The sequence below is a fragment of the Natator depressus genome, chromosome 4, assembly GCF_965152275.1.
Source record: "Natator depressus isolate rNatDep1 chromosome 4, rNatDep2.hap1, whole genome shotgun sequence".
In the NCBI taxonomy this organism is placed as follows: domain Eukaryota; kingdom Metazoa; phylum Chordata; order Testudines; family Cheloniidae; genus Natator; species Natator depressus.
Genome location: NC_134237.1, coordinates 12,228,321 through 12,243,999, shown reverse-complemented (window position 1 = coordinate 12,243,999; position 15,679 = coordinate 12,228,321). Strand labels below are relative to the sequence as shown.

The 15,679-nt window shown below is 39.3% G+C and overlaps 1 protein-coding gene across 3 annotated transcripts in view; it reads right to left on the bottom strand.

Moving 5' to 3' along the window:
* Positions 1–2,466: 2,466 nt before the first annotated feature.
* Positions 2,467–15,679, bottom strand: part of ANKRD17 (ankyrin repeat domain 17) — a 131,660-nt gene continuing 118,447 nt past the window's right edge. For 2 of the 3 annotated variants that reach the window (XM_074950408.1, XM_074950407.1), the window contains exons 30-34: positions 14,314–14,511; positions 12,935–13,183; positions 9,510–9,685; positions 5,618–5,782; positions 2,467–3,513 (exon numbers count right to left, since the gene is read on the bottom strand). In XM_074950408.1, the coding sequence (XP_074806509.1) occupies positions 3,454–3,513; positions 5,618–5,782; positions 9,510–9,685; positions 12,935–13,183; positions 14,314–14,511 (848 nt within the window). In that variant the 3' untranslated portion in view covers positions 2,467–3,453. The remainder of the gene's footprint in view (positions 3,514–5,617; positions 5,783–9,509; positions 9,686–12,934; positions 13,184–14,313; positions 14,512–15,679) is intronic. The other variant, XM_074950406.1, reaches the window with a different exon arrangement.

The window sequence follows — 15,679 nt, the reverse complement described above, 5'->3', positions numbered from 1 at the left end:
CTTGGCCCTGGATTTATGGAGACAAAATGACTAAGGGTATGTCTACACTGCAGTTAGGCACCCTGGCTGGCCCATGCCAGGCTCTGGCTTGTGGTGCTCGGGCTAAGGGGCTGTTTAATTGCAATGTAAATGTTTGGCTCTGGGACCCCGCAAGGAGGGAGGGTCCCAGAGCTCAGGCTACAGCGCGAACCTGAACGTCTACACCACAAATAAATAGCCCCTTAGCCCAATTCACCTAGCACAGGCCAGCTGCTGTTTTTTAATTGCAGGGTAGACATACCCTCAGGGTCATACAACATCTCTTGTGAATTTGGTGTTTAAGGAGATGGCAAGTGTCAAAACCAGTGTAGAATACCATTTGTACACAGTAGGCAGAAATTTTGATATCCATCAAATCAGTTTTGAAATTTATCATTGTTCACGCTATAAAATTATTATCCTTTACAATGAAGGGAGAAGATAGTTTAAACTAAGAGCTAGAATTGCATTTTTATGAAATACCTATTCAGTGCAAAGGCATCTGACAGGTTTGCCTCCATCACAAGACGGAACTATATTACAGTACTTTATCATTGAGTGACAAACAGATTACACAACATACTGGGATATTTATCATCCTGGGGTTTAAGGGGTGAACTAACTCATGGCTTATATTTCTTGAGTTATGCCATTCCTTAATTAACAGAAAAATGAATAAAGTATTCTGCATATACACACTCCAATAATCTATGCATATGTATTTAAAAAAAAGATAGGGAAGACCTACCAGGTCTCAAAAGAGTATGTTCCTTTTTTTATTGGTCAAATAAAAGGCATTACATTTGAAATATAAAAAATGTATCTGAAAAATGTTCCTAGTACAGACTTCTAAAAACCCCAGTATTTTATTTAACAAGCCTGATCCCACAAACGAAACATGGGGCATTCCAGCCTATATTCCGGTGTCTACAGTTTTGTTTTCAAGTCAACAAAATACAGATAGCTTTATAAGAAACCACATCCTAAGAAACTCAGTTTTTTTGACCCACAGAATACATTTTGTTGTAATAAATATTGAGCAGTATTTATTCCTCAGAAGGATTATTTCAAAAGAGTAAAAATAATCCCTGTTAGCACTGGAGAAGCATTAATAATAAAATTATAGGAGAGTGGTAAATGTTATATAAAATACCGTAATAGCATTATTCCCCACTCATAGTAAAGTGCTGAAATTGAATTTAAATTGTTTTTTATTAACAGCTGTTCAGTTAAGTATCCATTTTGATCCAACTAATTCTTCATACATTAGATTTCAGAAGGAGGAATCATATACAGCTGGAAAAATGAGTTTACTTAGATTTAGAGCACCACCTTAGGGCATGTATACAGATACTGGTATTCATGAACTTCTGGACGTCTCAAACGTAGCATCTCAGTATTTAAAAGGCTGTATAATAGCTTTGGAAAAATCATTTTTCCTTCTGGCTTTAAGAGAGTAATTATAGTAAGTTATGAAACAGCATTTTAAAAATCCAGTTTTATAGCCAACAAACAAAATTAATCTAATTAATTTGGGATATTCATTCAATTAAGATTTATCTAAAGTTTGTCAGGACTCTAATTCACCATATAAAAGGGTGAATTTGATTGACACTGTACCTTAAAAAGCTTTACCTTTTTACATTCTTCTATTTCAAAAAACAAATGATAGACAATGTTGGATTTGTTCCCACAATATTACAGTTAATTTGTAGATCTAGTTTATAAATGTGGTTATACTGTATATCACACATACACAGTCATTTGTGTTATAAACTGGGATCTTGGGTTAAAATAGCTTTGTGTTTCAAGCTGTCAAAGGCTTGCCTTATAGTACTTATGAACTTGCTCTACAGCAGGGGTTCTCAAACTGGGGGTCGGGCCCCCTCAGGGGGTCGCAAGGTTATTACATGGGGGGGGGGGGTCGCAAGCTGTCAGCTTCCACCCCAAACCCCGCTTTGCCTCCAGCATTTATAATGGTGTTAAATATATAAAAAGTGTTTTTAATTTATGGGGGGAGGGGGTTTGCACTCAGAGGCTTGCTATCTGAAAGGGGTCACCAGCACAAAAGTTTGAGAACCACTGCTCTACAGTTTGTTGATGTTCCTTTGCAGAGCATACTGGTGTTTTCACTCCAGGAAACTTTAAAAGCAAAACATGATAAAAGCTATTAAAGACGATCATTTACACAGAAATTTCATTTTGGAATGTTCAAAATTAACTTTGATCAGGCAGACGCACAGTTCAGAATAAAACATCGCCTGCTCTAATTAAACCACTAATTCTTGAAAAATAAGCCTTGGTTTGGAGGCAGTTTCATTAATAAAAAGAAAAGGAGTACTTGTGGCACCTTAGAGACTAACCAGTTTATTTGGTTAGTCTCTAAGGTGCCACAAGTACTCCTTTTCTTTTTGCGACTGCAGACTAACACGGCTGTTACTCTGAAAAGTTTCATTAATGAATCTCTACTACTAAGTGCCAGTGGGTGTGCTTACTTTTACTCCAACAGCCAAAAACAGTTACAAATTTTTCTTCTCTGATGATTGGGAGGAACTAGATGGATGCACTTAGAATGGTCAGAGAACTAAACATACCTCACTGCATCCACCTATCTGCAAGAGTCATTTGTAACAGACTGCTGCAGGATGGCACGCTCACTAATATTCACTGGGGAACTCTACTGGTGTTAGCATGGAGACAGTTCTGGAAATGCCAGAAGGCTATAATCTCAAGAGCTTTTTTTTTTTTTTTTGAAAACCCTGCATAGAAGAAAATGGAAACTTACTTTTAACATGTATCTGGTTACAAGAGAAAAATAAACAGATGTATGACTTTTCAAAAATCCAAGGTATATAACTGGGGAAACCCACTGATAATTCCCACTTTTATACTGTACTTAAATTACACAAGTAGAAAAGTTATGCTTATTAATAGTTTAATGTATGAAGGAAACATCCAGATTTCTGAATATGAAGGTACATATCTCACATTAATTTAAGTCTACATAAAGTAGAGCCTCTATACTGACATATTGAAATTTACTTTCTGCTTAGCCATTTCTGTTATGTAAACAATTGTACATTTATTTGCCATTCTAAAACTTCAGGATCAAGTTTACATAATTTTGCTAAATTTCTGTGTTTGCTCAGAAGCAGTTTACAGTACTAAAACCAACCAGCCAAAGAACAGTTTCAACAGAAAGTTATGTCCAAAAAATAAAAAAAGAAGAGTAAAGGCTAACTAAGTTGAAACTTATGATGATGGGGAATGGGCGGTCACAATGTTCACAGAAAAAGGTCAGTTAGTAAGTTCTTCTGCAAAAGCCTACACACTTCAGTCAAGCACATCAGTAGAATGATCTGGGAGCATATTAAACGGCCATTTGTGTTTTCCTCTGAATAAAAAGCAATCTCCAGGCTAACAAGTTGATCCCACTCAGCCAAGTTGGTTCATATGCACACTGTTCATGTGAGGTGTCCAAGTTCCAGTCCACACCTGAAAAAGAAGGTGGTGTGTTAATAATGTTTTACAAGGATGCTTTAGAACAGGGTGGCCAACCTGTAGCTCCAGAGCCACATGCGGCTCTTCAGAAGGTAACATGCGGCTCCTTGTGTAGGCACCAACTCCAGGACTGGAACTACAGGCGCCAACTTTCCAATGTGCTTGGGGGGTGCTCACTGCTCAACCCCTGGCTCTGCCACAGGCCCTGTCCCCACTCCACCCCTTCCTGCCCCCTCCCCTGAGCCTGCCATGCCCTCGCTCCTCCCCTTCCACCCCCCAGAGCCTGCACACCACAAAACAGCTAACTGGGAGGTTCGGAGGGGGAGGCACTGATCAGTGGAGCTGGTGGTGGGCAGAAGGTGCTGGGAGAGGGGGGAGTTGATAGGGGGCTGCTAACGTATTACTGTGGCTCTTTGGCAATGTACATTGGTACATTCTGGCTCCTTCTCCAGCTCAGGTTGGCCACCCCTGCTTTAGAACATTTAAGAATTTTAGGCTTAGCTAAGATGCTTACAATACAAATGTATAGTGCCTGCCTTCACTTTTCACTTCTGTAATTGTTGCATCTATTAATAAACTACACCAGGTTATTTTCTTAAATGTGTTTTCCTCTTGTAATACCTAAGAGCTGAGATGTGAAGAGATTATTTTCATCACTTTCACCTTCCTGCCTGTGCTTCTCCCCTTGGTCACACATCCTACCTACACAATACCTTCAGTACTACCTAGAATATTTCCCGTTCAGCAATTTTTCAATTGCTTTCAATAAAAAAATTAAACTTTCATGCCACAGAACAATGTCTCACTCCACCCTCATATACTATACTGTAATATTTATATTAGCTGTATACCAGGAAATCCAGCCTCCTAGGATCAAGGGGAATAATAACTAAGGCCCAAAACCTGCAACTGGATCTGCTAATGCTATGCCTGCTGAAGTCAGTTCAGTTTCTGCATGCATGTAGGGGATCCTGCAAACAGTCAGTTACAAGGTCAAGGTGTAAAGCACCATGATTTGGGGAATTACAAGGTGTTTCACTTCAGCTTTTGAAAAGGTCAGTGAACTAAAAAATTAATTTTTGTTATTAATTGTTTTTTTCCAATACCTAATATCACGTTCACTGCTGGAGAAACCTTACGAATACTACATGTAACAAAGTAAAATCTATTTGGGTATAACTGATATAAATACTTTAACAGAGTTTAATATATAAGCAAGCATGTTTTATACAGTTAGGTATATAGTTGGATTTGGCTGGAGGAGGAGAAAAAGCATACAGGGAATCCCTCCCCTTCAACTGCACTCATGCAGTGAACTTCCATAATTCGGCAGAAGAATGAGGCCACTTGTGCAGCCAGCAGTGCTAGAGATCCCAAAAGGGGTAACACTTGGACAGAGAGTGATGGTGGGGCTAGGACAATGGTTAAACTGATGTAGGAAGGGCCAACTCTCTCCCTGGGCACTCCTAGCACTACTGAAGGCAATATGGCTCAAAAGCATAATGCTCCAGGTCTAGTGCTGTGACAGTCTCACCTCCCACTAAGAAAATCATAAATTATATGCAGCGGTGAATAAAAGACACTTCCCAGAAAGGTGATTTATCAGTTCTATCACATCTATAGTAGCCAACCAGCATTATTTAACACATTTAACAAAAGAGGTAATGTAACACTTGAAACAGTTACTATAAGGGCTTGTCTATATGAGGAAATTAACGCTAATAGGTATTCTGCAATAGCTGCCCATGTGGATACACTTATTCTGGAATAGCTACTATGCTTAAATTTACACCATACCTTATTCTAGAACAACTTCCCCATGTAGACAAGCCATCAGTGATCGTTTGCTTATTTTTAAAAAGTAAGTGGCATTTATTTTACACTTGTTACATACAGGTGCATTAGGTGCTTCAGTTGTAATTAGTAAGGGTAAATCAGATTTAAATTAGAAAAAGCAGAAAGACTGGAAATACACAAGTTTTTATCTTTTGCATTATACACCTGGGTAATTATTTGTTTTGGTATCTTATTATGTTGACGATAAGTCAGGAATAATAATAATAATAATAATAATAATTTTAAAAAATCACAATATTACCGTTTGAGGGCCATTGTTTTCTGTGGAATTTGAAACCATCTTTATCAATGAGTTCCAAGATGGGTCAGCAGCATGAGGTCCATTAAACATAGGACCTCCATTACCATCTGCAATGGGTGCTACAGGAGGAATCATTGCATTCCCATACACAGAGAAAGGCATACCCTTCAGGGGGGAAAAGTTAAGAATCAACATGTATATAAAGACACACACACACACATCAAGTAGTAATAGAAATTATCGCTTTACATTTTAGAAATTCCCTACATTTGTATTATTTAAAAGAGTAAAAAGAAAAGGAGGACTTGTGGCACCTTAGAGACTAACCAATTTATTTGAGCATGAGCTTTCGTGAGCTACAGCTCACTTCATCGGATGCATACTGTGGAAATTGCAGAAGACATTATATACACAGACACCATGAAACAATACCTCCTCCCACCCCACTCTCCTGCTGGTAATAGCTTATCTAAAGTGATCATCAACTTGGGCCATTTCCAGCACAAATCCAGGTTCTCTCACCCTCCGCCCCCCCACAAACAAACTCACTCTCTTGCTGGTAATAGTCCATCAAAAGTGACCACTGTCTTCACAATGTGTATGATAATCAAGGTGGTACTCTCCCCACACTGTGCATGACAATCAAGGTGGGCCACTTCCAGCATAAATCCAAGTTTAACCAGAACGTCGGGGGGGGGGGGGAAACAAAGGGAAATAGGCTACCTTGCATAATGACTTAGCCACTCCCAGTCTCTATTTAAGCCTAAATTAATAGTATCCAATTTGCAAATGAATTCCAATTCAGCAGTTTCTCGCTGGACTCTGGATTTGAAGTTTTTTTGTTGTAAGATAGCGACCTTCATGTCTCTGATTGCGTAGACAAGCCATTTACAACACACACTTTGCTTCTCTACAAAAGAAAAAGGACACTAAACTTTCTAAACTACTACATGCTACAAGGGGCCACAGCAATGGTTCCCTCAACCCACCCAGCAATATTGTTAACCTATCCAACTATACTCTCAGCCCAGCAGAAGCAGCTGTCCTATCTCGGGGCCTCTCCCTCTGCCCCTCCACCCCCACGAACATGATACAGTTCTGTGGTGACCTAGAATCCTATTTTCGACGTCTCCGACTCAAGGAATATTTCCAAAATACCTCTGAACAACATACTAATCCACAGAGGCCTCCCGACCAACATTACAAAAAGAAGGATTCTAGGTGGACTCCTCCTGAAGGTCGAAACAGCAGACTGGACTTCTACATAGAGTGCTTCCGCCGACGTGCACGGGCTGAAATTGTGGAAAAGCAGCATCACTTGCCCCATAAACTCAGCCGTGCGGAACACAATGCCATCCACAGCCTCAGAAACAACTCTGACATCATAATCAAAAAGGCTGACAAAGGAGGTGCTGTTGTCATCATGAATAGGTCGGAATATGAACAAGAGGCTGCTCGGCAGCTCTCCAACACCACTTTCTACAAGCCATTACCCTATGATCCCACTGAGAGTTACCAAAAGCAACTACATCATTTGCTCAAGAAACTTCCTGAAAAAGCACAAGATCAAATCCGCACAGACACACCCCTGGAACCCCGACCTGGGATATTCTATCTACTACCCAAGATCCATAAACCTGGAAATCCTGGGCGCCCCATCATCTCAGGCATTGGCACCCTGACAGCAGGATTGTCTGGCTATGTAGACTCCCTCCTCAGGCCCTACGCTACCAGCACTCCCAGCTACCTTCGAGATACCACTGACTTCCTGAGGAAACTACAATCCATCGGTGATCTTCCTGATAACACCATCCTGGCCACAATGGATGTAGAAGCCCTCTACACCAACATTCCACACAAAGATGGACTACAAGCCATCAAGAACACTATCCCCGAAAATGTCACGGCTAACCTGGTGGCTGAACTTTGTGACTTTGTCCTTACCCATAACTATTTTACATTTGGGGACAATGTATACCTTCAGATCAGCGGCACTGCTATGGGTACCCGCATGGCCCCACAGTATGCCAACATTTTTATGGCTGATTTAGAACGCTTCCTCAGCTCTCGTCCCCTAACGCCCCTACTCTACTTGCGCTATATTGATGACATCTTCATCACCTGGACCCATGGAAAAGAAGCCCTTGAGGAATTCCACCATGATTTCAACAATTTCCATCCCACCATCAACCTCAGCCTGGTCCAGTCCACACAAGAGATCCACTTCCTGGACACTACAGTGCTAATAAACAATGGTCACATAAACACCACCCTATACCGGAAACCTACTGACCACTATTCCTACCTACATGCCTCCAGCTTTCACCCTGACCACACCACACGATCCATCGTCTACAGCCAACCTCTAAGATACAACCGCATTTGCTCCAATCCCTCAGACAGAGACAAACACCTACAAGATCTCTATCAAGCATTCTTACAACTACAATACCCACCTGCGGAAGTGAAGAAACAGATTAATAGAGCCCGAAGAGTTCCCAGAAGTCACCTACTACAGGACAGGCCTAACAAAGAAAATAACAGAACGCCACTAGCCGTCACCTTCAGCCCCCAACTAAAACCCCTCCAAAGCATTATTAAGGATCTACAACCTATCCTGAAGGATGACCCAACACTCTCACAAATCTTGGGAGACAGGCCAGTCCTTGCCTACAGACAACCCCCCAACCTGAAGCGAATACTCACCAACAACCACATACCACACAACAGAACCACTAACCCAGGAACCTATCCTTGCAACAAAGCCCGTTGCCAACTGTGCCCACATATCTATTCAGGGGACACCATCACAGGGCCTAATAACATCAGCGACACTATCAGAGGCTCGTTCACCTGCACATCCACCAATGTGATATATGCCATCATGTGCCAGCAATGCCCCTCTGCCATGTACATTGGTCAAACTGGACAGTCTCTACGTAAAAGAATAAATGGACACAAATCAGATGTCAAGAATTATAACATTCATAAACCAGTCGGAGAACACTTCAATCTCTCTGGTCACGCAATCAGAGACATGAAGGTCGCTATCTTACAACAAAAAAACTTCAAATCCAGACTCCAGCGAGAAACTGCTGAATTGGAATTCATTTGCAAATTGGATACTATTAATTTAGGCTTAAATAGAGACTGGGAGTGGCTAAGTCATTATGCAAGGTAGCCTATTTCCCTTTGTTTTTTCCTCCCCCCGACGTTCTGGTTAAACTTGGATTTATGCTGGAAGTGGCCCACCTTGATTGTCATGCACAGTGTGGGGAGAGTACCACCTTGATTATCATACACATTGTGAAGACAGTGGTCACTTTTGATGGGCTATTACCAGCAAGAGAGTGAGTTTGTTTGTGGGGGGGCGGAGGGTGAGAGAACCTGGATTTGTGCTGGAAATGGCCCAAGTTGATGATCACTTTAGATAAGCTATTACCAGCAGGAGAGTGGGGTGGGAGGAGGTATTGTTTCATGGTGTCTGTGTATATAATGTCTTCTGCAATTTCCACAGTATGCATCCGATGAAGTGAGCTGTAGCTCACGAAAGCTCATGCTCAAATAAATTGGTTAGTCTCTAAGGTGCCACAAGTCCTCCTTTTCTTTTTGCGAATACAGACTAACACGGCTGTTACTCTGAAACCTGTCATTTAAAAGAGTAAGGTTTTAAACATTTTTCCTATCTGCTGTACATTTACTTTTTAGTATCAGATTAGTAGTATCTTGCAACTGTTCTGGAGAAAAATAAAGATCAATAATACTCTAACATACACTGCTCAGACTGTTTTGACTGGACAGTACTATAAAATGTCTACTTGTCTTAAGGAACAACATAGAAATACTGAAGTTCCTACACTAAGGTGGATGCCAGAAACATTAGGATTGTTACCCCGACTTTAGGAAAATCCATATATCCTGCAGGAACATGCTGATGGAATGTACCGGAAGGGGTTACAATTCCTGTACTGTCTCGCTCCATCGTTTGATGTGAAAACACTCCTGGATCAGACATTGGCCTGTGGATCATATGACTTCCCATTCCACTGTGACACCAATCTACTTTATCTAGCAAAGAAACAAGTACAATGAATTATTACATTGATATTAATAAACTTGTATGGGCGGCTAAGACTGAAGTCCTCTGCATTAAAGCACTTCCGCAACAAGAACAGTCATTTGCTCTACAGTAACTCTGGTTGTTCGAGATGTGTTGTCCACTCAGACTATACTTTTGGGGCATGCATACCAAGAATGGAATCTGTGTGGACAATCACTCGAAGAAATCCCACTTAATGGAGGATGTTGAAAAATTACTTCTAGTCAAGGAATAACTTCCACAATATTTTCTCCTTCAAGTTATGGATACTGAAACCTGCCCCTCAGGGCTCTTGTACTGTGGTAAATCGAGGACTGCATGGTCTCTTATAACCTCAGTTTTGACTGTTTGATACTACAAATGGGCGCTTGTCAAAAGAGACTGTTTTATCAAAAGGTTCCTGAAGCTCACAGGCAAGCAAGAAGATGCATTCCACAAATGGTAACGTGAAGAGGAAGGCCACTTGGAAGTTGGTGGTTACCTAGGGACCAGTGATCATGAACTGATTACATTCAGTATGGGAAAACAGAGGACTCTCTCAACCAGTTAAAGAGACAGACGGTGTTTCTAAAAGGCTAATTTCCTAAAGCTAAGAAAATTTATGAGCAACATTGATTGGGAAGAAAAACTTAGGAAAATGTTAAGAATTGGCAGGTCTTATAGAACAGTTTATCAGACTGCCAAAAGTCATGATTACACAATCAAGAAAGAGGACTTTGCCTAAAAAGCCCATCCTAGTTCGGTGGCGAGGTAAAGGCATCTATCAAATTAAAAAGCCACACATTTACAAATGGAAAAGAGGGGAAAGAGTTGATAAATATGATGAAAGGCAGAAAACTAATAAGGGATGTGAAAGACACCAAGGAAAAATCTGCTGCTGGCAGGGCTGAGGACAACAATGAGTTTTTAAAGTGTTTTAGAAACAAAAGAAATCTTAACAAATGGTATAGGACCCAATGCTAGATGAAGATTGTAAAATTGTTGTTAATGATACAGAAAAGGCACAAGTGTTCAATAAATATTTCTGTTACAAAGCAGAAGCGTACTCATACCACATAAGAATATGTAACTACTGCCTAGAGAATAAATAACTAAGGAGGATGGTAGAAAACATCTACTAGGGCTAAACTTCTTTAAACCAGCAGGAGCAGATAATGACATCAATTGTCTGAAAAGAGTTGGCCAAGAAGATCCCAGGCCTGCCGATGCTAATTTTTAATAAATCATGTAATACAGGGGAAATTTCAGAAGACTAGAAAAGAGTGCTAATAATGTGCCAATATTCAAAAAGGGCAAGTGGGATGACTGGATAACTATAAGCTGGCTAATCAGTCCTGGACAAAATAATGGAAAAGCTGAAATGGGAGTGATTTGATAAAGAATTAAAGGGCAGGAATACAATTAATGCCATAAATATCACAATTTTATGGAAAATGGGTCTTATGAAACTTGATTACATTCTTTGAGGAGACAAGAAGCTTGATTAAGGTCACTGAGTAGATGTAAATACTTTGTCTTTTGTAAGATGTTTGACTTAGTACTGCGTGACATTCTGATTATAAAATTAGTTCTATGCAATATCAATAGAGCACACATTAAATAGATTAAGATCTAGATAAATGACTGATCTCAACAAGTTTTTAAATGGGAATCATCACTGAAGGAGGATGATTTTAGTGCAGGTCCACAGGGATTAGCACTATGCCCAATACTATTCAACTTTTTCACTAATCATCTAGAAGCAAATATAAAATGATTGCTAATAAAATTTGTGGATGACACAGATAGGCAGAGTGGTAAGTAATGAGGAAGACTGCAGTCATACAGACAGATCTGGATCGTTTGATAAGCTGGGCCCATTCAAACAAAATGCATTTTAAAAACAGCCAAATGAAAAAGTATACCTCTAGAAACAAGGAATGAAGGCTCTACCCTACTTACAGAATGGAGGACTGTATCCTGGAAAGTAGTGACTAAAAATGATATAAGGTTCACAATGGACAAGCTACTCAACAGGAGCTTCCAGTACAACACTCTGGCAAAAAGGGCTAATGCGATCCTCAGAGGTATAAACAGGAGAGCAGTGTGTAGGAATAGGGAGGTGATTTTACCTCTGTATATAGCATTCCAGTGTCGGTCTCAGCAGTGCCACACACAGTTCTGGTGGCCACATTTTAAGAAAGATGTGGAAACATTGGAAAGGGTACAGAAAAGAGCCACAGAAATTATTTGGGGGCTGGAGAAAATGCTTTCTTAGCAAGAGGCTTAAGGAGCTCAACCTGTTTAGCACATCAAAAAGAAGACTGAGAGGTGACTCGACTGCAGAGTATATGTGCCTTCACAGCAAGAAAATACCAGGTACTAAAGGGCTCTTTAATCTAACACCAAAAAAGGTATAACAGGAACCATTGGCTGGTAGCTGACACCAGACAAATTAAAATAAGAAGTTAAGCACACATTTTGAACAGTGAGGTTGATTAACCACTGGAACTAAACCACCAAGAGAAGATATGCTTTAGCCAAACAAGTTATTTGGTTCAATATAGGGGTAACTGGATTCAGTGTAATGGTCTGTGATATCCAGGTCAGACTAGATGATCCGATGGTCCCGTCTGGTCTTAAACTCTCTGAATCTGAACAGAAAGTATGACACTTCCTAATATACAGAACAGCAAATTCCATAAAAGAAGCAAAACTGAAAAAAGGTTATGACTGTCTCCAGAGGAGTCCCCTTCCCTTCATCCTCAAGAAACAACTATCCCATGCATTTCTTCACTCAACGTCCTGTGTTGCAACAATCTTCCTCATCAAGAGAGAGTTCTGGATGAGAGTCCTTTCAAAGCCCACTAATACTGCTCTCCTAGGCTAGTTGCAGGAGTAATTGTAAAAATTACAGCTAGATTATCTAGTTCATCCGGGGCAGGGTGGAACCTACCTGCTTTGTTATTTATGGTGCTGTGCAATTATAACAGCAACAACATGTCAGAAGCAGCAAAGCTTCACAATCAAAGGTTCTCTGCTACCTTTCAGGACACAACTTCAAACTGGACAGAGCAGATATAAGATCCAGCTCTGAGACTTGGAAATGGATGTATAATGAGCAAATGTAAATTCTGAGGAATTCAATTTATACAATGCCTCTCAGTTCTAAAGCATGGTTATTAAGAAAAGCAATATGACTATAGAAAATTGCATGCCTGTTAGACAGTACTTCATACCTTGATTGCCACCTATCCCTTCAAAGGACCAGATGCCACTATGCCCCACGGGAGTGGCTAAATTGCTCCCAATAACGGATGGAGTAGAAGTTCCCGTTTGTCTAATACGTGCAGAACGTTCAGTCCCAATTGGAACAGGAACCTTTCTGTCCGGAGACACATTGCTGGGCTTTCCTGACCCCAAGGACACTGCTGAAGGGGTAGGAGATGGTGCTCTAACTCCAGATGACACTGACTGAGCAGTAGATTCTACAGAAAATAATTGAAAAATTACAGAAGTGTGTATGTATATTTAGTATCTTTGCTAGGCCTAGTTTGAGAAAACAAAATGAATTTCCACTCATAGTTCTGTTCACATATACCAACACTCACCCATAAAAGAAACCCAAGCTTTTGGAAGTAGATGATTCAGAAGAATCAGCAGGCATATTATGATAATCTGAAGTGTTTTAACCCCAGATCACTGGTTCAAAATACAGCTCAAGCCTTTATCACTTGTTTACTGTTTGGTGGCTTATGTGAAACAATTATTGTAAGTACTTTACTACTCCAGACTCTGTACAATTGATCATAAAGATACTGTTAAAAAGGTCATTTTCGGCATTATCAATAAAGATTGGCAATTAGAAAGGGTTAGATTCTGGAGCATATCAAATAAATTAATGGGTTCTTTTCAAAACATCTGCATCTCATTTAGCCTGCAAAAGTCCTAATAAGAGGATTTCAGATTTTAATACTGTGCTGCCAATGGCTTAACCTTTAACTTTCTTCCTTAAATATAAAGGAATCAGTTATCTTTAAATTTAAAATTTGTTTTCTATCATAACACATCATGGCTGCGTTACAACAAAACTGTAAAAGTCACAATTATAGATGAAGATATCAAATTTTACAAAACACAGTCTCTCTCCAAATCTATTTAGTGGTTATTTTAAAGGGTTCTAAAAACAATCAATTCATCATAAAAGAAACAATATTTGTTGGTAGGATTAATGAAGACACTACCACATCAGTGACACAGTTCACTTTTGGAAGAGTATTTTCTCAACCAAAAGGGCTAAAACTTGAAAAAATCCTTGAAAAAAATCCCCCAATCTAAAAGGAACCCCACAGAGGATTACTGAGCAGCCCTAATGCATCTATTGAGATCAAACCTTTCATTTAACAGATTTCTTCCTCAATTCATTCTGTAAAATAGAGTTTCAAAATCCATCTTCAAATACATATGGACTTTAACAACAATGAAACAAAAAATCCTAGCAACAAGCTTAGCCAAAAATATCAAGTTGATTAATTAGGAAGCTACATAGACTAGAATTTGCCAGAATATTTTGCCTTTACAATAATTTCTCACTAGTTTCCTACTCAGTAGAACTCACCATTTGATGCTGATGAACATGGAGGCAATAAACTAAGTGGGGAAAAATGTTGTCTGTTAAAATTAGCAGCTGAAGGTGCTCCGCCCAGGGGTGGCCCAGGTGCATATATCTGACCGCCCGAAAGGTTCGAGGCAAAGTTACCCAAATGTGCAGAAGAAGGTGTTACAGAAGCATACGGTGAATCCATACTGACAATACCTATGAAAGAAACTGGCAGAGGGTTAGTCCTCACTGAAAGATGGTTCTAATTAACATCTGTGTAAGGAGGAGATGAGGACAATGGGAAAACATTTGCATCAAATTAATTTCTTCGTCCATCACAATTATTTGACATTTTGGTCAATTAACCAAGTCTTTTTAGCTGTTCTCTCCATTCACACAAACTACAAGTAGGAGAGCAAGAGAAGTGAGTACTAAAAAACTTGGAAATGGAGTGTGTGTCAGAGGAGTGAGGAATTAAGTAGTTCTGAAAGGTTTAAAACAACTCTAAAATAAATGAGTGAATGAGAAAATAAGTATGCATCAGTACTGAAGCTGGATACAAATAAGTAGTAAGAAAGTAAAAGCCCCCTCCCCCTCAAAAAAAATAAAGAACTTTTTGAAGAGGAAAACTGAAAGTAAAATAATGCAGGAAAATTGATTGGAAAATACCAGTTGAAGACAAAATGTGAAAGTAAAGACCTGAAGGGAGTTAGCCAGTAAATGTGATGGTGGGGGAGGGGCATGGAGTGGTGGTTTTTTTTTTTTTGTTTTTTTTTTTTTTAAGAAGGACTGTCAGTTTGGAAATCTTTCATACTTTTTGTTCTGAGAGTCTTAATAAAAATGATATATTATATTTAAAGACATAAGTAACATTTAAAAATTATGCTTGACTTTTATGTGGAGGTCTTGAATTTAAATGAATGCAATAATAACTAGACTGTAAATAATCCTATAACTAGATACCAGCATAACAATCTAGCATTTTCCAGATCCACAAATCTTTCAAATTGATATTGTTTGGGACTAGAAAAATTATTTTATAGTAAGTAATGGAGACTCCATCTGGCACAGGGAAGGTAAAGTTGTGATTGTGTTTAAAATTCACAAAGTATTTCTCCACTCCCCTTTCCTTTCTTTATTAAGGAAATACTTAATATATGTTCTATAATCAGCATGAAGCCATGTCATCAAATTATGGAAACATGGTTCCAGTTATACAATGGAAAACAGTAAACTATCCAAGCTGAGAAAATGTACCAAATAATAAATTTGCAAGAATTTTTGCACATTGGAAATTTTTTCCAAGTTTTGCAGGATGAAGAAAGTGAAGAATAAAATGTAAGAAAGTTACTATATTTATTAGAGCTGAAATACTTAAGGACTC